Source organism: Dipteris shenzhenensis, chromosome 2, assembly GCF_047967505.1.
Source record: "Dipteris shenzhenensis isolate YYH24624 ecotype China chromosome 2, Dip_SZ_1.0, whole genome shotgun sequence".
Classification (NCBI taxonomy): domain Eukaryota; kingdom Viridiplantae; phylum Streptophyta; class Polypodiopsida; order Gleicheniales; family Dipteridaceae; genus Dipteris; species Dipteris shenzhenensis.
The window spans coordinates 61,092,226-61,116,677 of NC_141597.1; the positions used below are offsets into that span (position 1 = coordinate 61,092,226).

Below are 24,452 nucleotides of genomic sequence, written 5' to 3' on the forward strand. Positions count from 1 at the left end.
GTAGGTCCCTAAGGGAGGTCCACTGGGAACTGAGAGAGTTGTTTCGGCCTTCCAGAATCGGCCTCACCGAGCAGGCGGGCGAGGTGCCTTTCTTTTCCTATACCACTTGGATTGGCATGAGGCTTCACATGGACTCTTCGACTTGGACCCCTTCGAGGAAGAGGCATTGGGTGGCCTAGAGGGTGTCCCAAGAGGTCCGTTCCAGGTTTTGGACACGTCTATGGTCCAGTTTGCGGCCGAGGAAGATCTCCTACTTCTTTTGGCTGGCCGCCATGGAGGCTTGTGCATAGGCCTGTGGTTGGAGTAGATGTAGGTGGAGGGGCATAGACGACCCCTCATTGCCTCTGAAGCTCTTGTGGCGCAGTGAGGATCTGGGTGGGAGCCCTCACGATTATGACCCACATGCATAGGCCTTCAGAGGGACTACACCTGGGGGATGGTGGCCTGGTTGACCAAGGGTGGTCACGCGTTCGAGATTGATGAGGTCTCTCCAGCTTAGCGGATAAAGGGTCAGAGCATTCAGAGGATAGAGCTCTATGAGGTGGTCCCTCTTGATATCTCGGGTCCTCATTCCCCTCCGGAGGAAGGATAGCGTGTGGGAGGTAGTAGCCAGTATCATGGCGTGAAACGTTTGGGTTGTTAGCTGTACTCTGGTGATGGGGGAGCATTCGGTTCCACCTGTAGCTTAGTCGCCCATCTAGTAGGACATCATCTACACCTTGCGCTCCACCTGGGAGCGGGGGACCTTGGGCTCTAGGGTGACTGTCGCGAGGCGCACACATTTTTGCAAGGCTTGGCCTTGTAGGAGTTTTCTACATATTCACTCCGTGAGGCATTCATTGGTTGTATAGTCCTCCCACGTGATGTTCGCCCCTGTACTAGAGATTCCCTAGGCAGTGAGCTTGGTTTCTTTGGAACAGGCTAAGTTTTCTTCTTTCAGACTAAATCCCGACTACTCAACACCTTTGGGGCTGTTGTTTTGTATGAAAGTTTTTCAAGCATTAATAGAAAGTTCCTTTCTTTGCAAAAAAAAAAAAAAAACGCAAGGAGTAGACCGATCCCCCCTCCACCACAATACTACAAAGAGCAAGTCCAACTATCCAACAGCTCGCATGTGATAGTGACATCTCAGTTAGCTTGCGGCCTGCAAGGGCAAACCATCACTCGTCAGCCCCCCTTATTCTGAACTGGGTGGTCAATACCATCAAATTTGTTTTGAGAGCCGGCTTTGCTGTGTAGGCACTTGCACCCACTAGACATCTCATGGAGAACTCTTCGCCCCACCTTAATTATTCGGCACCACCTCAAGTACAGCAAAAGACAATACATTCATTTTTGGGGGACAACCCAGGGACGAGTACACATGCATAGCATAGAGGGCCTAGAAAGCCCAATCCGTGTCATATGGATCCTCAAGAGAGAGAATCGTTGCTGTAGCTGCATGTATCTCCTCAGGAGGCTCTTGAGAGAATCAGGGACGAGTACACATGCATAGCATAGAGGGCCTAGAAAGCCCAATCCGTGTCATATGGATCCTCAAGAGAGAGAATCGTTGCTGTAGCTGCATGTATCTCCTCAGGAGGCTCTTGAGGTTCAGCTTGTTCTTCAGCAAGGAGATTGGCATGTTGCTTCTCTTGTTCCCGTTACTTTTTCTTGAAGCAATGCTTCGATGTGTTCTTTCCTTGTGCAAAACCTGCAAATAATATCTTGTTGGTCTTACATTTGCATGTGGAAGCAAATGCTATTGGATAAATTGATGTTTAGGGGACACACTTATGGACATGGTCATGTGGTGTGTGTGTGTGCCAGTGTGCTAGTGCTTGTGTAGGACATGGTGTGAGTGCTAGTGAGCACCATGGTAGGTGTGTTAGGTGACTCATCAGTTAGGTGTCACCCATCTAGGTGTGATTGAGATAAGTTAGGGACTTGGTGGCCAGTTTGATGGAGGACTTGGGGGTGTTACTGATGGAGACAATCAGGGAGATAATCATGGATCTAAAGCCACCTACCCAGGGGCATTCCACTATATGTAACTCTACTCATGAATGAAATCAAACTTGCTATTGCTCTTGCCTTTGCTTCTATCTCGTGTACTCTCTTCCTCTACAATAATCTCCATTATGTTCCTACAAGTGGTATCAGAGCCATACTACCCTCCATAGCCTCCCTCATCCTCAGCCTACGTCTCTTTCACTGCGACATTCCTTCCAGCAACCTCTTCATACTGGTGTTCCTTCTACTGGTCACCATTCCACCCTGATTCTGCGTGCTGCACCCGTGATCTACAGCAGACTATTTGCTCTACGTAGCTATGCTCCAAATGTAGCTCTACTAAAAGAAGCGCTGCTGCCTACGTAGGTCTGCTGAAAGCTGCGCTGCTGCCCACGCCAGCACCTCAGTCCACCATTCTTCTCTCCCTGTCATTCTACCTCGTCATTCTCCTGGCTGGTTGAACCATTGTCCAAATCCTCTAGAAGCTGGGCGACTACAAGCAAAATGAGCCACTTTGCAAGGCATTTGGTAGAGAAACGAGGGAGATATCATCATTTTTTCAGTTCAGCTTGAAGGAGTTCTCCCGGGTACAGCTGCGCGACATTGCTGGATTTGCCCGCTTGAAAGCTTGGTAGTGCCGTCTCATCTGAATCAAATCCCTGATGCGGATTTCTCGTAAGCAAATAGCAGAAGAGGAGTGTGCAACCAAGATACCATGGAGGAATTGATCCACTACAATCGAAGTGGTGGTGATTTGTTCTAGACAATGGGGCGTGTTGTGTACAGAAGTGCTGTGACGAATCTCTATAGCGGACTTCATCTACAGCCTACTTTGAGCAAAAGTTTCCTTATTATTCATTTTTTACTTTTAATTTTGATCATATCCTCATATCATGTCTTCTTTGCATCTATATGGAGATGATGTAATGATAGTTTTGATGAGTGACCATGAGGAGTCACAAGATTGGGTGCCTAAGAAAAGGCATGGTCAATTCAAGAAGAGCACGAAGACCTTAATCAAGGACAATTGCAAAGGGTCCAAGACAAGGAAGAAAGACTACAGCTCCAAGAATATTGATAAGGAGGCGGACAACAAGACAAGGGACAAGCACAATGGGTCCTATACAATGGTGGCATGGAAACGAAGACGCAAAAGGACTTCCATCAAGGGGGGAATTTTCCCCATATATTCAAATTAGGCATATTTATGTGTGTGTGGTCAATAAGGTGCTCTGCCATGGATAGTCCATCCTAAAATGATATGTTATTTCCATTTTAGATAGTCATGTTTGCTTGCTTTGAGTCATATGTCCTATTGTGATACCCAAAGACACATATTCCAAGTGGACTCTCTTATGGTAAACCGAGGTAACCTGATTTGGAGTGAGATCATGGTGGAGCTAGGGTGTCCACATGAGTCTACTACCGATGCAACTAGAGTGAGAACAAGGTCGAGAGCATGAAAACCCATGTAGTATCCCATTGTTTACTGCCAGGGTAGAAGGTCAACAATTTAAGGAGGGGTATGTTGGATAAATTGATGTTTAGGGGACACACTTATGGACATGGTCATGTGGTGTGTGCGCGCCAGTGTGCTAGTGCGTAGGACATGGTGTGAGTGCTAAAGTGACTCATCAGTTAGGTGTCACCCATCTAGGTGTGATTGAGATAAGTTAGGGACTTGGTGGCTAGTTTGATGGAGGACTTTGGCTATGATATCTCCAACAATGATTATGTCAGAGACAAAGATTATTAGTTGGAAATATTCATTTGACACAAGATAATTGGTAGACATTTTCACTAAAACATTACCACAACCTAAGTTTGAATCTTTTCAACAAGCTTTACACTTGCTTCCCTAAAACATTAGCACGACCTAAGTTTGAAGCTTTTCGACAAGCTTTACACATGTCACATAGTGACACGTGACTATGGGATAAGTCTCATAGTGACACGTGGCACTCACACATGACTCACACAAAGACTAGTACTAGATCTCCTGGTACAACACACCAACACATCACATCAACACATTCTTTGGCTATGATATCTCCAACAATGATTATGTCAGACAAAGATTGTATGTTGGAGATGTTCATTTGACACAAGATAATTTGGTAGATATTTTCACTAAAACATTACCATGACCTAAGTTTGAAGCTTTTCGACAAGCTTTACACTTGCTTCCCTTTGTCACTAACCCTTGTACTTCCATTGGTTGATATATTTTTTATGGAGGAATATGTGCAACCATGGTAAATATACCAGGTACATCTAAGACTTTTCTAGTGCAATTCAGCCCACCCTGGTATGGCCTTACAGACCAGTTAGTGCATAAATAGAACGGCTAGTACTGTTAGTCAACGTATGACTACTATCTAGTCTAGTCCCAATAGAGTTTTATTAAAACCCTCCTACTAAAATTTTTTACCGTCCTACGAAGTAGAGATTTGATGCTTTGCTTCAGTTTGACCATCATCTTCAACATTTCATTGTTAAGAAACTTCAATGTTCATTATGCTTGTAGATGATGTGTTTGGGCATGTTCTTGTATTCACCTTGGTTTATGATTTGCAAGCTACAGAACTTTCATTTTGATTCGGGTGTAGTGCTGAAAGGCTAACTTAAGGGCAATCTGTAAGTTCTATACAATTAGGCAATTTGATGACTTGCTATCTTTGTTTGTTATGTCCTCTATTTTAGTTTGTTATGTCCTCTATTTTAGGTGCGAGACAGGGCTACTCTTTACCTGAGTGTTCTTAGTGGAGATGCCCCTGTGGAAGAGAATATTCAAGATGATAGGTTTGTTTTTGAAACTATGGATGTGCCTTTGTCAAACTTGGAGGCAAGCTTGCAAGCGTATGTAAGTGGGGATGCCAGTGAAACCCGGTTTGATCTCTCATCAGTTCCAAGGGATGTTAAGCCTCAACTATTTGCAGAGAAGAAAGCACCTGGTCCCAAGAAGCCTAGCAAAGATGCGGCACAGCCTATCACAGCCAATGGTGGCTCACTTGGAGGTGCTGGAGCAGTGGATGCGTATGGAAAGATTTTAAGTTCAATTTCAGAATTCTCAGAATTTGGAAAGCTTTTCAAGGTTGTCTTCTATTACTGTATCATGTTCAGGTTTCTTTCAGGTAATGTAAGACAGGTAACAGATTTGGGTTGCTTAGTTAAACATCAGCATATGTTGTTGTGATACTTGCAGTCATCACTGCCTGTGGAGCTGACCGAAGAGACAGAATATGAAGTAAATGTTGTCAAGCATATCTATCGTGATCATGTGGTCTTCCAGTATAATTGCACCAATACAATTCCAGAGCAGCTTCTTGAGAATGTGAACACCCATTCCTTGAATTGTTACTATTTGTGAATCCAACAGGACAGTTTATGATCTTATTTTGTTTTGCTGTGAGATGTGCAGAATATTTGCATCTTAGGGATGCCTCTTTTTTTACACTAAAAGCGGATCAATTGATGTGCATGTATCTGTTTATCATCGAGTTCTCAAAATTTTTTTCTGGCTGGTGTCTTGCCATGAAGGGTGATTTCGTGCATGTTTTGGTTTAACAGGTCAGCATAATTGTGGAGGTTGTTGAGGGAGAAGAGTTTGGAGAGATTGTGTCCAAACCGTTGCAATCTCTACCATACAATTCACCTGGTCAGGCATTTGTGGCTTTTGAAAGAACAGGAGTCTTTTCAACTGGAAAATTTGCAAATACAATGAGATTTATTGTAAAGGAGGTATATCAACTTTAAGGTCCTTCTTCTTTAGTGTATATTTTGAAGCCTTGGTTTGTTGTGAAGTCATCTTGTGTTTACTAAACTCATTAAGGATGGGCAGATGAATGATTAGGACTGTCTAGGTGGCTGAATGATGTAAAATTGTTTTTTGTTTTCAAGGATTCTCAGTAGAGTATTTGAGTTAACTTTTTAAAGTTGTTCTCATTGAGCTCCTGTTATTTATTGAAGGAGTGTAGGGTACCAAAGACTGAGCCTTCCCTTTACATTAGGCGTGCTGACAAAAGCTCACTTACAATGACCTTGTTTAAATGAATGTTCATGTGTGTGTATATGTGAGAGCATATGTTTACACTATGGTTAGCACTCTCTGTTGGGTGCTGATCGCCATAATAGCTAGTCTTTGCTATGCACGATGAAGTTTTTGTGGTTTTCAACCTTGTGGACTGTGGTGATTGTCATGCCGTTAAAACTGGACTAGTATAGGATGAGTTTGGGCAAATGTGGACAAATGTTCCAATAACTTTGTTTTTATTTGCAAAAAGTTTTACTTAGAATGTCTTTTAAGAGAAGTGAACTCGTTTGCCAAAACTTACGCCCTTGCCTTAGTTTCTCAAAAGGATTTGATCTCAAAACATCAGAGTTTTTGCAAGTCTTTTGGGTTTGTTTGCAATCCAAGCATACGTTTTCTTTGTGCTGCTTGGAAGTTTCACACAAAACTCAAAAAAAGCCAAGATTTATTGCAGCTGCTTGTGAGACTACTTTGACGAATGTCTCTAAATGGCTAAGCTACTGCTTCAAAGCCATGTTGCTTAGTGTCCATGAACTTTGGAGGGACTTATTAAAAGAGGCAGATGTCCCCTCGAACTCAAGCTGGATTTTAAATGACTCTGTAGGAGTGATTCCTGTTGTAAAATTTTTTAATTCCTCTCGAAGCATTCAGGAAAAAGAGTCTTCTATTCTCCTTCAAACCTATGATTTTACGACGCTTTACACAAAGATTGAGTTGGAAGACCTGAAGTTTAGAATTAAAAAGCTAGTGGCTGAAGTTTTCAAGCTGAGATTTGACAAAGATAGATGCAAAGTGCTAAAAGTTGAGAAAACAGCCTTATGCTTTGACTTTTTGTGGCTAAAAAATAAAGATCATGACATAGGTTCTAAAAAGAAAAGATACACAAAGGTAGTAAGTGTAGAAGATGTTTGCTCTTGGATAGATTTTCTTTTAGATAATCTTTACATCACAATAGGTGATTTATTGTTTCAACAAGTTATAGGAATCCCCATGGGCACTAATTGTGCCGTCTTTTTAGTAAACTTTTATCTTTTCACTCATGAATTTGAGTTTATGCAACGTCTTATTTCTATCAATACCTGCCCTATCATTTTACATAAGCTTAGTCAAGTTAGGCGTTTTATAGATGATTTATTTGTACCAGATGTTCCTAACTTTCAAGACTTTATGTACAAAGACGCTAGAGCTTTTGGAGAAGGAATCTATCCTCGTGACTCTTGTGAACTGAACTGCACTTCAAGAGGGGATTCTTGTGTTTTCTTAGATCTTAGACTTTCTCAATCTACCATAGGATTAGAGGTTGATATATACGATAAACGTGAACAACCTGAATATAGTGGTTTACACATTATAAAAATGCCTCACATTGACTCAAACATTTCTGATTTGGCAAAATATGGAGTCATTTCTTCCCAATTCCATAGATTTTCCCGCCTTTGTACAACTAAGGAGTCTTTTATCACTCAATGTAGTAATTTGATAACTTTACTATTACACAAGAGGTATAATCCAAGGAAAATAATGAAAAAAGTTAGCACATTCTTAGATATGAAGTCTTTTATCTATGGTGTTTCGGCCTTAGGTTTGTTTAGAATGATTGAACATAAGCTGAAAACAAAAAGCGGGGAGCTGAATAGCCCGTTTTTCTTTTAGTTTCAAAAGAGATTTGAGTATACTTGTGCTTTCTAAGTTAGAAATGTATTTTTGCCTCTTTGTAGAAACGAGACATAAGTGTAAAGTGCCATTTAACTTTTTATGTTTTAAATAAGAGAGAGAGAGAGAGAGAGAGAGAGAGAGAGAGAGAGAGTTTCTAGTTTTTTGGAAGTTTTTGTTTCTTGACTTGCTTGTTTATTTTTGCTTAAGTCACCTGCTTCGTTTCTTCTTTATTTCTTGTTTTCATTCTCTTTTGTTTTTTTGACGTATTTTAGTAAGCATTGGGTTTGCCCAAGAGACTCTGCGGGTCTTTAGAAACCCAGTATAGCTGCTTATGCTTGGGTACTGATGATGACATAAGTGTTGCTTTGCTTGCTAAGTATGTCTCCTTTGGCTTTTCATAAAAGTTTTTGTTTACCTCTTTTTTCTTCTCTTTCATTTTCTCTTTTATTTTCTTTGTAGATTTTTGATCTTTAGAACAACAAAAATTCTAAATTTGTATGATTGGACTTATTCTAGTCTTACAAAGGTATATATATATGAGTTTGGGCACGTTTCAACCTTGTGGGTGACTGTCATGAGTTGAAACTGGACTAGTAGAGGACGAGTTTGGGCACATTTCTGGATTCATCTTAGCTATACGTTTTCTTTTGAATCAGGGGACATGCAAATCTCACCTTGTGAAGTTTTTGTCTAGGTTGCAGCCTATGGTATCGAGCATTTTTTCTAGTTTCAGTGATGCATTGCCTTATGAGCTATCTTTTTTGCTTGTAAGCTTGTTTCGGAGAACCAAAATGAATCCAAGTGTAGAGGTGACACTAACACTCCATCCGCAAGAGATTGAGGGCTTATTGCAAAAGATGTGAAAGTGCATTGTTAGAGTATGCCCTTCACTTCTGGAGAACTGAGAGGGACTCAAGCAAAGGCCTTAACTGGATCCTCAGGTGTGTGTGGTTGTTTCACGTGTGTAGATATAGCATATGTTTATTCTATGGTTTACACCCACGGTTGTGGAACAGGATCCTTGGTACATCGACAGCGGTGCATCATCTCATATGACAAATCATCAGGAATGGTTCACAGAAATGAAGCCATTAGAAGGTCAAAAGAATGTCATCTACACAATAGATAATACACCGAATCCAGTTCAAGGGACAGGTGTTATCCCTATGAACAATTTCACTGATACGAAAGGATTACTCAAAGATATGCTCTATGTTCCGAAGCTCAGTAAGAACCTTTTGTCAGTAGGTCAAATGATGGAACGCAACTACAAAGTCATCTTCGACGATGATGAATGCACTATCAGAGACAAATCCAAAAGAGGTCAGCTAGTAGCAAAAGGTGTCAAGGAAGGACGCTTATACAGGATGCTAGCTATAGCATGAAGTTGGTGAGGATGGCTTAGTAGCTACTCCCTGCTGTGTCAGTGGAATGCCTGAAAGAGTTTCAGCTCAACCAGCTGCATCCCTTGCTTCTTGCTGAGCTATCTTCAAGGTAGTGAATGCTTGCTATGTATAACAGGTATCGCTTCTGCAAGCTGCAACACCAGGGCAACTGCTATTCATGTTCCAGGTCCTGAAATCTCTAAACTTACATTCTTTGGGCCTGTAATTCTGGGGCAATTTAGATACACAAATTGCAAACAGATGGTCTGCAGGAGCTCATGTCATTACCTATTCTATGGAGACCTCCGTATGGATTGCAAACAAGAAGTGACCTCAGAAGCATGGCACGCGTGCCCTATCTGTGGGTAAAACTTGTCTATCTGTGAGTTCTCTGCTCAGGGCCTTGTCTCAGTGACACAAAATAGGTTGACACTTGACCCTTATGGTGCACTACTCCCTGTAAGGGAAGACAGATGGATCTTAGCATTTAATGCACAAATCCTTTCGGTTGAGCTTGTTATGGGCTATGAATTGCCTATCATGTTTGTGGATGTTGGATAGTAGCACTGCTGAGGCCCGAAGAGCCTGAATAGTTCTCTTGGTTTTTCTACCTTGTTGCTTTAATACAGAAGCTTGGAGGTATACGAAGGGATCTATGTGCCACTTGTACTGTAAATTGAGGAAACGCCAAGTACTTTGTTTGTTCAAGTAATGAAATAGATGTATTAGTCATCTGGATGTGGGTGGTATGATGTGACAGGTATTGTTAGCATGTAGGCTGGCTATCAGGTATAGTGTAATTGCTTAAGCTTTGTTGGTCTATCGGACACATGCAGTTTAAATCCAGGACACCAAGCTTGGGAGGCAACCTTATCTTCTTGTTCAACGGCATCATTGTTTGTGAAAGGCTGTCATTCATAGGATGCATTTCGGCAAAGAATTGAAGTGAAGTTCTTTGAGTGAACTATTGGGAGGCTTTGATACACGTAGCTATGAGTCTCCTTTCAAATTTGAACATCTCAGATTGTGTGCACTTCTATTTTGGTTTGGATGTTTACACAATTGCATTAGCTATGAACTGATTTGGGCATTTCCGATTTTACACAATTTCACATGCACTCTTCCTCCAAATCCATTTCATGCAGCCCCACTTGGCCACAAAAAGACGTCACCCAAAGAGCTACATGTATATATAGATAGGTAGACAGATGTATGTAGGCTGCCCAGATCTTAAAATAAGCATCATAAAAATCTCTGCATTTTCAATATCGCGTGTCCAAAACAGACTGGTAAACATGTGCTGCAAATGAAGCTGCATACCTATGTAAGGGTGGAATCTGGATGTGGCAACTAGATATAAATTTGTACTCAACAGTAACATGGATGCAGAAATGACAGTTGTTAAAGGAAAACTTTAGAGGCCTTGTGAATGTTTGGGTCTGACAGCATTTAACCATCCAAATATAAGTCCAAATTCTCAGTCTGTATCTCTAAAATGCTTATTTTGGAGCCCCTTGACTCTGCAATACGCTGTAAATTGATCTTCAGCTTGTCTCCAAAAAACAGTTACAAGTTTCCCATAAATCTAATGAAGTTCCTAGAGTTTACAGGCCACTTGTTTGTCTTGTTGATTGGCATGAAGTGTGTTTTCAGACCAGTCACCTCAAATTTGGCAGTCCTTCAGAGGCCATCTAGGTCATGTTTGAAGATTACAATTCTACAGCAACTTAAACTTACAAGAATAGTATGGCTGTTCAAGCTCTATGTACCTTTTAGATGAAGTGGCAATTCGTTTTTCCCTTAACAAAACTTGCCAATATATTCTACTCACAAGGGTTGATGCACTAGAGGTGGTTTGTCCTTGAAGTTCTAGCTCTGCACAGTAACTGATGCCTGCCATTGAGTTGTCAATGCTTGTGGTGGTATTTTTTCTTTTGTATTTTTTGTGGTCAATTTAACGTGATTGATTGTGGCTGACAGGTGGACAAAGACACGGGGGAGGTAGAAGAAGAGGGTGTGGAAGATGAATACCAGTTAGAAGAGCTTCAGGTGAGTGATATATGAGTCTTATCCATGTTAAGGTGCTTTGCTCATTGACTTCAAGCGACAGGAGATTTTCTGTCATAATGGCTAAGGGGCTCAAAATATTTCTATATCATGGTCAACATTTGAACTGATTATGTAGGATCTGAAGCAATCTCAAATTGTTAAGTATGTCTACCTTTTGTTTGTTTTTCAAAAAAAAAATTTGTAGCCTCATTTTTTCTCTCTTTCGTTTCTCTTTTATTTTTGTTGTAGAGTTTCGGACTTTAGAACAACACAAATCTAAATTTGTATGATTGGATATATTCTAGTCTTACAAAGGACCTCCCAGCAGGCCCTTGTGCGCCCCCCCTGCAGTCTTCCCGAAATTGTGTAAAATGGAAAAAAAGAAAATAGAGGAGAGGGTCTTGTCTTATCTCAGCCATCGACATTCTTTCAGTCACAATCTCCCTCTCCTATCTTTTCGCCCCATTGTCTTCCTATTGAGGTGGTGTCTTCAACTTAACTAGCGGGTCTGCATTAGTGTGCAGTCCTAGGATTTCTTCTTTGTGCCATGCTTGAAGTAGGAGTGCTGCATGGAGGCACCTTTAAATCCATTTACTGAATCCGAGAGGGCAGATCTTATAATTGTATGTATGATTTGTGAATAGAAATGTCCATACTTGTGTACTTCTGGCGGTGGATTGATTCCACTTGAGCCTTGGACCTGTCTTTCTTTTCTATGGGCGTTCAGCCTCATGGCAAAGGCCAATTTATATAAGCTTGCAACTTGACCAGAAGGCACAGATCCCATTTGTCTTTTATCTAGATTCCCCATCTGTCAGTCTTGTTGTCATGCAGATGGCTTGGCATGGCAATTGGTTCCTAGGTCTGCTAATCTATTGCAGATGTATGTTGTCATATCTTATGATGATCCTCACCAGCCTACCTTTGTGAGTCCTGGTGGTTGAGAGTCTACCAAGATTGGAGTTCTGCCACCTCGAGTTATCAGCCTAAACTGGTTAGCCTTGGTGATGGGTAGCAAAGGTAACTGGTTCGTGTCATTGTCGAGGCTCCTTATTTCCATTGTCCTCAAGGTGACTGCTTACTTACTGTTATATAGTGAAGAGGGTGACCTTAGGACTACTATGCCAATGTTTGTTGTACACGAAGCAAAATGTGTCATATGGTAAGAGAATGTTTATTGATGCATGTGTGTCTAGCTATTGATAATGCCCTAAAATCCCCCCTTCCTTCCCAATTTCTCCCTTGCTCTACTCTATATGTTGGTAAGGCAAGAGCCAGACACAGATGGAATAGGAAGATACTTTCTTACCAAAAAAGTAAAATAAAAAGAACAAGGTAAGTTTGTGTCGTTGGTAGGGTCCTGTAAATCTGATGGATATTTATTCTTACTGCAAATTGTTCCTTTCAGGTTATTCCAGCTGACTATTTCCTGAAGAAAGCTGTTCCAAACTTCAAAAATTTTTGGGACGGACTCGGCTCTGAATTTGAGCGGGTCGATGAATATGGGCTTGGTGTGCGAGAGAGTTTGAGTGAAGCAGTACAGGCAGTTATTGATATTCTTGGTTTGCAACCTTGTGAGGTGATGTTTCAAGCTAATACAGTGTGGTTGTGTATATGCTTTTACAAGGTAATTTCTACTAATACTGCATTTCTTGGAATCAAATCTCTTATGCAGGGCACTGAAGTTGTTCCTAGTAATGCTCGATCGCATACTTGCCTTCTGGCAGGCAAATTCATTGGTGATATCAATGTTCTTGTTCGACTTTCTTTTGGAATAGACTCTCAGAAACAGGTTGCTATGAAGCTTGCAGTCAGATCAGAAGACCAATTTGTAAGTGATGCAATTCATGATATCATTGCAAATGCGTGAGTCATAGTTTCTGCATAGCACAAGCTGCAGGTGAAATGAAGCCTGCCAGCTTATTGAGAGGAGTTTTATGAGTCGAGTCTACTCACTCACGAGTGTAAATATGAGAGCACTTGTTGCATTTGCACGTTGGCAGTAATCTCCAGTGTGGTGTGAGGTTCACATTTTATTTCTCATTCTTTATGTCAAACGTGGATATAAGCTCATTGGTACTTTCTTGAGCTGAGTCTTGGTAGCATCCTCTCGACGGATAACTGGTTTTTTAAAACTCTGATGTCTCTCAAATGGATGTATGGTTTGAGTTAATGTGACGGGATTCATCATCCTGTTTAGGCTCTTTTTCTTGATTTTTTCTGTTTATTATCCATGCTAGTTTAGCCTCTTTCCTTCTGAAATGCATGTTGCTGTTTTTTAAGAAGTCACGAGTCAATGCAGTTCTCTCTCTCTCTCTCTCTCTCTCTCTCTCTCATGGATACGTACCCGAGTCATGAATTATGCATGAAAAATTCGATAAAGATTGATTGGTGCTCTTCAAAGCAGCTGACATCAGAATACACTTTCTTTTGATCCCTTTAAATTCAACACAATGGAAACAAATCTTTTGCTTCTCACAACTCATGTTAATTTTTTTTCAAAGATCACAGCTCATGTTAATAATTAAAGTCACATTTGTTGTGCTTATATGAATGTTTTTTGTGATGCTTGCAAGTAAAGTTATTTAGTTGCACTTGACACAGTGTGAGCCACTCTTTCTATGAATTATTTGTGATGCTTGCTAGTAAAGTTATTTAGTTGCACTTGACACAGTGTGAGCCACTCTTTCTATTTGAGCATGCTCTATGGATTTTGTCATGGCATATAGTAAATTTATGATTCATCATGTATTGCAAGATAGCAGGTTCGTCCCCTTAAAAGAATTAAAAAATTCTAATAATTAATGAGTGCGACTCAAAGGTGGTTCTAGGGCTACGAATTTATTTTAAATAAGTCTTACCAAGGCCTTCCCTCATTGTTTCCTCCTCAGATTCCATGTCTCTGGCTTCCCCTTCCAAGCATCTTACCTATATTAGGCTAGTTCAGTAGCCTATATTTGTTTATGTCAATCCCACCTAAGGTTGAGCCTGTCAAAGGTCAACTACCACATGAGCATAGTATAATCGAAATAATATTCTCTAAAGTCTAAGTGTGGAAAAGTTATTTTTGACCACTACTCTCTAATCGAGCAATTGTGTAAGAATCCCAACAAGAAAATAAGAAAAAAAAGAACTTGGAATGAGCCTTGACACTCTTAAGTGTCGACGTGATGAGCAAGGTAGAAGGGCCAAGCTAATGTTGGGACTCTTACAAGTCCTATCCTTTAATGTCTCACATTGATTGCCTTCTTAGACTTTCAATGAGAGAAACTCACAAGAGTTCATTGTTGGATTCTCACAATAGACATATAATGATGAACGATCATAATGCACATTGATTATTTACACAACATCTTCAACATTATCAAATGAGAAGATTATAAAATAGTTAAAAGAACAATAAAGAATTTGAAATAGATGCTATTTGATTTGATTGCAAAAAAGGGAGAATTCCCTTTGTAAAGCTCAAAAAATGGTTGTTGAGGATTAGTTGTACCTAGCTTTTGAATCCTCTCTTGAGCAAGTCATTCTTCTAGATGAGTAGTTCTTATCACTACTTTGATCATTTGCATATAGAAAGGATTTACACATAGAAAGGACTTGCATATACCAAGGACTTGCATGTAGGGGTTTGTCATTGAAATGCCATAGATGAAGTTTGTATTACAACATTTAATATCCTCAGGTGTAGATAACCCTCATAATTGAGATTCCTTAAGTCAATAGACTGTGGGGTTGGTAACCCTCGGGCTTGCTCAATCTTACTCTATTAGTAGTTGGAATAGCAAACTTGGTTGATTCAATGAAGTGTTCCATAGGTCTAATCATATAATTGTTTCACTTGATCTCACTTGTACGCCACCTAGATCAAGACTTGAGCATTGTCCAGGGCCTCTGTTTGCTTTGGCTAGCTAGCTCGTATTGCTAATGACTAGGGATTGTGTTGGATTTGTTTTTTGGGATACCTAGTTGCGATGTAGGTGGGCTTATTGCTTGGGGCCCTCTGTTAGTTGGGTTGGCTCTTTAATGACCCATACATAGGCCTCGCATCTTTGACCTACCCAAAGAATATATGTAGCCCGAAGTGGGAGTTGTGAGAAATGTTGGATATTTGCCTTCTAAGAAATGTTTTATATATGCATGAGAGAGGAACTCCAGAGTTTTATGTGAAGAGGATTTGAGTAACACAAAGTGGACCAAATCTTTTAAACCATTGTGTCAAGGTAGTTCAAGTATGAACCAAACCGGCATCAAGAACATAGGAATTGATCCCTTCTTGGAGTCGTTTGGTATACAGTACGGTGCATGCATGCCATGCTAGCTTGACCAATGTGTCTTTGATAAGGAAAGAGTGTTGAACCCCCAAAACTAAGGGGTCCAACAAGGTGAAGCACTAAATGAAGCAAATGACAAAAGACGTGACCCATTCACCAATATACGAGTCATCTAGGTTAATTGATAATGAGGGCGAATCACGAGGAAGCATCGCACTGAATGGAAGATACTTCAAGGAATCACCCAAAGAAATATGCCATGAAGGTTGGTAAAAGTGGAGCCCAAGTATTAGGAGACTTTCCCATTGCAGTGGAAGGGCAACATGAGAGCAAGATGCTAACGTGGAGTGCATGACAAGCATCAAGGACAAGGACTATATATATATAAGTAGTAGTCCATTGTAAAGAAGGGTTCTAATTGTGACTTGTTAAAATAAAATTGTTGTTTTGAGTTTCAGAGTTGAGTTGTGAGTTTGGGACTGTTTAGTAGGTGTTGACATTGCTAGTAGTGTGTGTTAACATTGGTAGTCGTGTGTGTTGTGCATTGCCACAAATGGTTGAGAAAACGAATTGAGGGTGTGAGTTTGTAAGAGGTGGGTGTGTGGAGTTTGGTTCATGCCATTTGTAATTGCCTTGCTCAAAGTTGATACAATAAATTGAACACTTGTGTATTCAAGAACTTTGAGCAACGAATGCATTGTCTACTATACCAATTCACATTCATCCATCGGTTTCCTTTGGCTACAAACAAGCACATTGCATGAGGAATCATGAGCATGTATAGTAACTGTAAGCAAATACTTGTTTAGGAAGCTTGGAAATAGGCATATGGCCTCCACATAAGTTGAGAGCACATGCATCTAAATGCACAAGATAGCTTTGAATTTGAATTCCAAATTCATGCATGCCATTTTTGCCATGGATTAGTGCTAAAAGGTTAGCCCTCCATAGTAGCCTATGTAGTCTCTCTTGCAAACAATAGTGATAAGAAAGTTTGGGACACCTTGATACATGGTGGAGAGGTGGATATTTATGGCTATCAAGATGCTTTAGGCTTCCAAATCATGTAACTCAATAAAAAGATGTTGTTCTAGGTCAAGAATGGCTTTATACTTGCATAATAATTTTATCATATTTGAAAAGCATGGTAGAGTCTTTTAGATTTAGGGGGAACATGATGTACCTAATCTCAGTCGGTAATTCAATATTATTGGAGCGATTTCCACACCAATAAGAATGCGAGGTATATTTGTGATTACTTAGTTTGTGTGATTGTGATGATTCGAATTGCCCCTGAACCAAGCAAATGTTATGATCAATGAATCAAGGGGTATGGAGGGGGTATGCATGACTGTCCCTTAAGTACTATCTTTTGAGCCAAGTCCGTCCTTCAAAATACTTGTGTGATTAATGCATATACGGAATGTGACCTTCAAATGCTCTTTTAAGTGGTTTTTTAAAAGGGGAGAGCACTTAGGTGGGGTGCTTTGAAGGGCGATGTAGCAATCCGAAATCGGACAGGGCCCTATGGAAGTCGCCTTCCCTCAAAATAACACCATAAAGGGACATGCACAATGAGGCTTGGGTGAATCAAATACTCTCTCTCTCCCACCCCCCATCTCTCTCTGCAATTTCCCCTCACTTCATCTCTCCTTCAGGTTGCATTGGTGGAGACTCTTTCTAGAGAACACACCACCAAAACAAGAGTTGAGGTAAGCTTGGAGCAACTAACCATATGGTAGAAAGTGTCATACTCATGTGGTAGAAAGTGTCATACTCCTATGGCTCCAGTTGCATTATGCAACAAATACGTGTGTTAGTGTGGTCATTGACTCATTGTTTAGGCGTAAACATGTTATAAGTTGAAGTAATACAAGGTTGGCCGATGTTTTCAAAGCTTCAAATTGATCGAGTATGTTTACAGCTTATTTTCGCCACTTTATCTAGATAGAGGACAGAGGATGGAGGATGGAGCACCATAAGAGTTTGCTAGAAAAAATCAAGATATTGGAGGGGAGTGAGGTTGCCTAATGTATGAGGGATCTTATCTGCGATCACAGCAACACATCATGTATACTGCAGGTGCTCTGCCCTAATCATTAGCATTACCATAGCCAGATTGCTCATGGTAGCAGCAACAAGAATTCTTCATCGACATCAAGTTTGTTTCTATCCTCATCCTTTCCTCCCTACAACATTCCTTCGTAGCAATCCTCCAAGCTCTCAACATCATGACTTGCAAGAATCCAACTCACACCCTCACCTCAGGCCGCTACTTCTCTGAGAGCTTTGATACATACTAAATCAAGGCATATCCTCGCTCTTTCTTGAAGCTATCCATTAAGAGTGCCACTCATGATGAACTCGACTTCAAATTCTTGGCAACTTTTCTGGCTAGCCTTATATCTTAGAGACCAATGTCTTTTCAATGGTGTGGCAGGGAGCACGAATCTACTTATGGTTCCTACTTCCACACGTGTTGTGTGCTCTAGAATCCTCAGCACATCGTATAAGCCTCTTTCGCTACTTAGGTTTACACTCTTCATTTACAAATTAATGTTGGTTGCATTAGTAGTTTGTTGTTCTCTACCAATATTTGCACTAGATAATGCCCTTCTTTATCTTGAACTAAAGGTTCTAACCTCCTATCCGAACGTTCACTGGTAAGACCCTTCTATAGGAAAAACTCAAACCAAAATTGATAGTCATCATCTCCCCTTTCTAGCTTCAATAAGAAATACCACCACCAAAGCCACAGCTTAGGGCAGAGACCAAAGAAAACACAAGAGGATGTGGAAGATAGTCCAGTCTTCTACATACATTCGGTTTCAAAGCCAACTTGCAATCAATAAAATGTGATGGTAGATAAAACAAAAGCGGCCACCCTTGGATCGTTCGTTCTTTTATATTTATTTCATATGAATCTTTAGAAGGCCATGAAGTCCATTGAAGGCTACAAATCACAAGATTGACATGGAGCATGAGGTTGACAAGACAATCATATGCACTCTAGATTCCCTAGCGTGGGACAACCCCCCTAGTCAGAGGAGGTTTGACAAGGCGGGACTGAAGCAAACACGTAGAGCAACAATAGATAGCCACTGTGAATAGTAGAGTGCTGAGATGTGGCGCTACAAGGAGCAGAATAGAAGCATCGCGAGAGAGACACATAAACATCGCGACACACACACACGCACGCACACATGTTTGAAAAGAAAAGCTAAAAAGGAAACATTCACAGTGTCACATAATTAAGGCCACGTAAAAAACACGTCTTTTTTTACTTCTTTTATTAGGAAAGAGTTGCCATGTAATAGCCGAAGGGGAGAGTGAGCCTAAGAACTTTAGTGCACGCGTGCACCTCCTAAATTGTGTGTGTACATGTTGATGCCTCCTAAGTTTGTTTGTGTGTGTGTGTGTAGAGAGAGAGAGAGAGAGAGAGAGAGAGAGAGAGAGAGAGAGAGAGAGAGACTCCTAAATTGTGTGTACACATGTCATGCCTCCTAAGTTTGTGTGTGTGTATAAAAAAGAGTGCTCACAAAAAAAAAAAAGTGTGTATAGAGAGAGAGAGAGAGAGAGAGAGAGAGAAGGGGAGGGAGGGGAGGGGGGATTTCGTGTGAATGTTGTCCTTTGATAACACCGAGCATATAGCCAAGCCAAGTAGTGAGGGGGTCTTGAAACTTGAATTTCAAATTTTTTTTGAAATTCAAGACATTTTAAGATCGCACCTCGAGACCCAGCGAAGTGGGGTCTCAAACTTGTGGTATGTTACTCGTGAAAATAATAGAGCCAGTTGCATGAAAAAGGTGACTCACCAAAGTAGAGTGAAAGTAAGCTGAAACATATCTAGCACAACAAAATCACCGAATTAACAAGAGCAACTTCATGTCCAAGTCAAGAATTGCGGGGACTGAGCTTCTAAGCTGAGGACGTTTCAATTTGCAAGATGTAAGCGCTACCTAAAATAGCTTCTCCCTCATCCTAACTATAAAAGTGTTTGAGCATTTAGCGATTTATTATGTTGAGGATGATGTAAGCTTCACTCCTGGACTCTCCAAGAAAGCATAAATTGAGAGAGAGTGTAATTACTCCTTAGAATACAATCTCGTTGCAGTTAAATCGAAGTATTGTCTACGTGGCCAAACATGAATCACACCCATAAGCTTTCTGAAACTTTCCCTTACAAAAAACACTGGGCCTATGTTTGTTTATACATTTTGTCATACAAAATAAACACACGACGTACGTATATATATTGTCACCTTGTCTTTTCTAACAAACTCACGTCGGGAGTTTACACCCGTGTCTGCGTCTGCGTCTGCGTCTACGTCTCCGTCTCCGTCTCCGTCTCAGTGTGACCCTCAAGTGGGGATGGTACTGATTGACCTCCCGCTTCGCCTATGTCAATGGCTCTGGGTTCCGCTCCCTTTGCTTCTCTCTTTTTGGGTATGTGCACAACCAAGACCCCATTCTCCAATTTGGCGTTTATATTCTCCACATCGGCGTTATCTGGCAAGCGGAACAGCCTCATGAACCTGCCAGTGGCTCGTTCCACCTTATGCCACCTGTCAGCCTCCTTCACGTCCTCTTTCCGGCGTTCACCGCTTATTTTCAATATGTTTCCGTCCTCCAGCTCGACTTTCACGTCCTCTTTAGAGAGACCTGGAGCACAGTCGCGCCACACAGTTGTGAGCCCCCTTAGGAAACACCATGATTCTTTGATGAAACTCGCGTCTGAGGAGGCGTGCAGGTGCATTTATGGGAAGTTAAAACAATCACTGAAGGAGTTTCGTAATGAAATTGTTAACAACGACTGGACAGCTTAGAATCTAAACTCCCGTCTTTAGTTTCATTGGTTCGAAAAGTTTAGATGAGTACACAACGCGCATAACTGATCAGGATCGAAACACAAAAAATCAGCTGAAACAGACCAATACAGAAATTTGGTTCTACCGGGGAGATCCACCGTGATGATGTGCGCGTCGTCAGTCTCTCTCCAATCGGCTCGAGTGTTCACGACGGCCTGGACATCCTTAGCGAAGGAGAAAATGGGATCTGTGTCGAATTCGAAGATGCGCATGGTACTCGTGGGATCCCAGAAAGAGGTGGCGAAAGGGTCCCAGAGAGAGGACGAGCGGCCACCAAAGAAAGGGCTGAGGGCCATGACGACCGAGCGAGGGTCGATGAGCGGCTAGTGCTCCGACTGAAGGCTGGTTATTCAAGACGAGAGGTGGTGACTATACAGGGTGGTTTCTAGAGGGCAGCATGCAGTTAGTAAGGGCATGGGCTTTTGGAAGCCACTCGACGCGCTCCTTGGCTATCCCTCGCATCATGATCATGCATCAAATTAGATCCGAGAAAGCAACTATTTTGCGAAAGAAGATTGCATTATGTTCTTTGATTGTACGAGGATTGTCACATCAAAACTTTAATTTGTGGCAATTTGTGGCACTATCCTTTCCACATATAAAGTTCATTTACTCACACTAGAATTTTGCACTCGGAGTGGTTAAAAACAAGGAAATATAAATCAAATATTGCTTTTTTCTAACTTAATAAATCAAATAAATAAAAAGAATTAAGAAAAAACAATCACTATTTAATTTAAATATATAAGAAAAATTTAACAATTACATGTTCTGTCTTTTTGTTCCGTCTCCCATTTATTTCTCTCCTCCTTTTATTTTTTCCCCTCTATTGTCCTTTTCTATCTCATTCTTTTTTTTCTTTTTTGGGATTTAAAAAGTACATTCTTTAAAATATAATACGTACTTTTCGAAGTGACCATTTGATTGGCCAAATACCGCACGGTATATCTGCGAACTTATTGCACTATAAATAGAACTACGACATGGTATCCTAAACACTGCACAATAAATTAGTATGACGCATTGAATCCCACGTGTCACATTTGGGTTTTGTCTAGATAACACCCATTAACTCGATTTATGACGCGGTTATTTTGCATAAAAGTTATAAAGAGCCCCCTTCTTGATTTTTCGTCATTCGTTGCCAAAATCCTACGTCGCTATCATTTTCCCTCTTTACGTTTTGGTGAGTTTTTCACCTTTTCTTGCTCTTTTTGCGTGTGTAAGTTGGGCTAGGTGATGGCCCGCTTCGACGAGTCAGAATGAGGTCGAAATCACCTCGCCCTAGTTGACTATAGGATGCGAGAGAGAGAGAGAGAGAGAGAGAGAGAGAGAGAGAGAGAGAGAGAGAGAGAGAGAGAGAGTTGCATGTTTGTGTATTAATTGGGTCAGGAGATGGCCCACTTCTGCTGATCGGAATCGTCTCGTCTTGTCTGATGTGTTCACTTGAGAGAGAGAGAGAGAGAGAGAGAGAGAGATGCATGTTTGTGTGTCAGTCGGGCCAAGACATGGCCCGCTTTGACTAGTCGAAATCACCTCACCTTGACGGATGTGTTCATTTGTGATAAATCAGATCGAAGCCGGGTGATGGCTCGCTTTCACCAATCAGAATCCCACCTCTTTGATCTAGTGATATAACATATTTTTTCATTTATTATTTATATATGTAGGTGTAAGTAGAGCCAGGTTTTATTTGGATGATGGCCCGCTTTTTTCGATCGGTTCGTCCCAATAATAACCTTCCCCAACCAGATATGTGATTGGCAAAGCTGATCTAGAGCATCTTGGTTATGTGATGCTCTTACATGTTTCCTAAACTAGCCTCTACCACTGTCATAGCTTGATACTAGATAGTGACTTTATGAAGATTTCTAATACATTAAAAATACTTCTCATTATCATAGTTGATTGTCTAGTGGGATGCGGCTTAATTAACATTAACGTTGCATTATTTTAGAAACCAAAACGTCTTTAGTATTTTGTTATATGAAAATTATTTTGCATCATGATAGTCAATTGTGTTGCATATCATTTGAAAGTGGCTTAATTGACATTAGCATTGCATGTGTAATTCTTGTGTTTAATTTTAAAGTAGTTTTACCGCTTACATAATGATTGTTGCATGCCTTAGATCACTATGCGTCGATTTGTCATGGCAACACAAGAGATAGAGATAGCCCAGTTGAATGCTTATTGGGCAATTAGCAATTGAACATATGGTAGGATTGAGCGATGAAGATATTCAGGCCATTGCAACTTGAATTTGCGAGATCAAATGCAAGCCCGAGTATTTGAACATATTTACATGAATTGAAATAAGGTAGCATATGGTGTGATGCAATTTGTCATGGGTTGCAAGAAAGCTAGAGAAAAGATGCGAGATAGAAATGTTGATAAACCCAGTCAAGGTACAAGGAGGATGTTGAAAGCCATGGAACCGACATACAATATCCAAATTGTAATGGAAGATACTTTTACAATGAATGCAGAGGGAGAGAAAACTCTAGGAAAAACGCATCCTCATTGAGTAGCTAGCGTTGGATTAGGCCAGGAGATACACCCATTCAAGTAGTGCCGTCAAAATGAGGAACTCGAGCTATGGTCTCAAAGATGCTGGGACCATTTGAGGCAGCAACATCAGGTCATCTGAGTGACTACCAAGCTCATGTCTGATGTAGCCCATCTCAAGAGATAAATAATTTGATACTTTTCTTTACTAAATTTTCATTGTCCATAGCTAAGGTATTTGGTTTTTCAAGAAAAGGCTATGGCATGAATGTGTTGTATGACATATGGAGAGGAGGAGATAGTGAGATTGTTGGAATTCTTCCTACTATGAGAGAGTAAAACAAAGAAGAATAGTGAGTTGAAATTCTTTGTGGTTCATGTTGAATATGTTATGGTTGATTTGAAATTTTGTGATTGTCTATTGATTGTTGGAAGCTTTCCCATGCCTTAGTTGTGGACATGGACTCAAAAAGCATTTCATAATGCTAAATAGTTTATAGTGGTTAGTATCGTGATTCCAAATAGTTTATAGGTTATTTTTCTAATTCAAAAAGCATCTTACAAAGTGGAATTTGGAAATCAATTTTACAGCTTGCATTGACCTATTTCATGTCAGTTTGCACCCTATTGTCTGATGTGCTTGCGATACTTTTGTGTTTTTGGATGTTGCTTTTGTCTACTATATATGTGTTGCCTTTGTGTTTGACAAGTTATTAATTTTTTGTGCTTCTCTGAAATCTATGGATGTATGATATTTTGAAGATTGTTTGACTAGACTACCAGAATGTGTGTATCGTTTTTAGAATCAAAATACACAAATCTTGATTACACTCATTCTAATGGCAAGTGTTCAATGTTTTTATAATCTTTGGCATTGTTGTTAGTTCGTTTGTAGAAGTTAATAGCTACTTTTAGCTAGTAGATATATGCTACTTTCATTTACTAATAAATACCACTATCATTGGTTGCCACATGTATATTTTAGCAATTTCATGGGTTGTTGTATGTATGTTGATAGTCTTATGTCTCTTATGTACATTCTCATGGCATTAATAGGTGCCACATAAAATTTTAACCAATATATATTATCTTTAGGTGGAAAATAGGGGTGTGGATTAGCCCCCTTTGAATGGCAAGTTTTTAGTGAATTTCTCCTTCCTCTCACATCATGAATTAAATTTTGCATGAGCTAATAAAGGTTGCTCTTAGCTAATGGGGAAGATATACTTTCAATTGCCAATGAATGGCCACTATTTTGTGCTAGATTTCTTTTATACTAGCATGATGGAAGAGTATACTTGGTACAAGACATAACACTTTACTGTACAATAATTTACCTTCTTTTTAAAAAAATCATTTCATATGGTGTCAAGTTGGTTGCATATCTTTGAAAAATGCTAGCAATAAATTTTAGCATATTATACCTTTTAGCATGTCATCTCTCTCTCTCTCTCTCTCTTAGAGAGAGACATGTAAATCCTATAATGATTGTCCTTGTGGAGCTTAAGACTCCCTTTGGCATTTTTCAAATGTTTTTGGGATTAAATATGGCAGTTTAGGAATCATTAGGGGAGCTTTAAATCTGATATGGGACATTTATTTTGGGAAATACGAATGGTTGACTATGGATAATTTTGTTTGTCATCCGTGGCATGATTAGTGATAAGGATTACTAAAAGGTTTAATTGAG

General features: G+C 40.3%; 2 protein-coding genes across 2 annotated transcripts in view; one reads left to right on the forward strand and one right to left on the reverse strand.

Annotated features, from left to right (window-relative positions):
* Positions 1-13,200, forward strand: part of LOC147905091 (coatomer gamma-2 subunit, putative / gamma-2 coat protein, putative / gamma-2 COP) — a 42,468-nt gene extending 29,268 nt beyond the window's left edge. Inside the window, exons 13-18 of the mRNA XM_087390121.1 lie at positions 4,718-5,086; positions 5,198-5,326; positions 5,563-5,733; positions 11,044-11,112; positions 12,521-12,691; positions 12,788-13,200. Coding sequence (XP_087246247.1) covers positions 4,718-5,086; positions 5,198-5,326; positions 5,563-5,733; positions 11,044-11,112; positions 12,521-12,691; positions 12,788-12,982 — 1,104 coding nt within the window. The 3' untranslated portion in view covers positions 12,983-13,200. The remainder of the gene's footprint in view (positions 1-4,717; positions 5,087-5,197; positions 5,327-5,562; positions 5,734-11,043; positions 11,113-12,520; positions 12,692-12,787) is intronic.
* A 6,508-nt stretch (positions 13,201-19,708) lies between these two features.
* On the reverse strand, positions 19,709-20,550 carry LOC147905092 (17.4 kDa class I heat shock protein-like). The gene is made up of 2 exons (XM_087396791.1): positions 20,340-20,550; positions 19,709-20,048 (listed from the first exon to the last, which is right to left on the reverse strand). The coding sequence occupies exons 1-2, from the start codon at positions 20,548-20,550 to the stop codon at positions 19,711-19,713; spliced, it is 549 nt and encodes a 182-aa protein (XP_087252917.1). The 3' UTR covers positions 19,709-19,710.
* Between the last annotated feature and the right edge of the window lie 3,902 nt (positions 20,551-24,452).

Bases quoted from the DNA above. Each gene is read 5' to 3' on its own strand.
- LOC147905092 (XM_087396791.1), bottom strand. From the start codon at position 20,550: ATGGCCCTCAGCCCTTTCTTTGGTGGCCGCTCGTCCTCTCTCTGGGAC. The intron at 20,049-20,339 runs GTAGAACCAAAT...ACTGTGCTCCAG, and splicing joins CATCACGGTGGATCTCCCCG to GTCTCTCTAAAGAGGACGTG.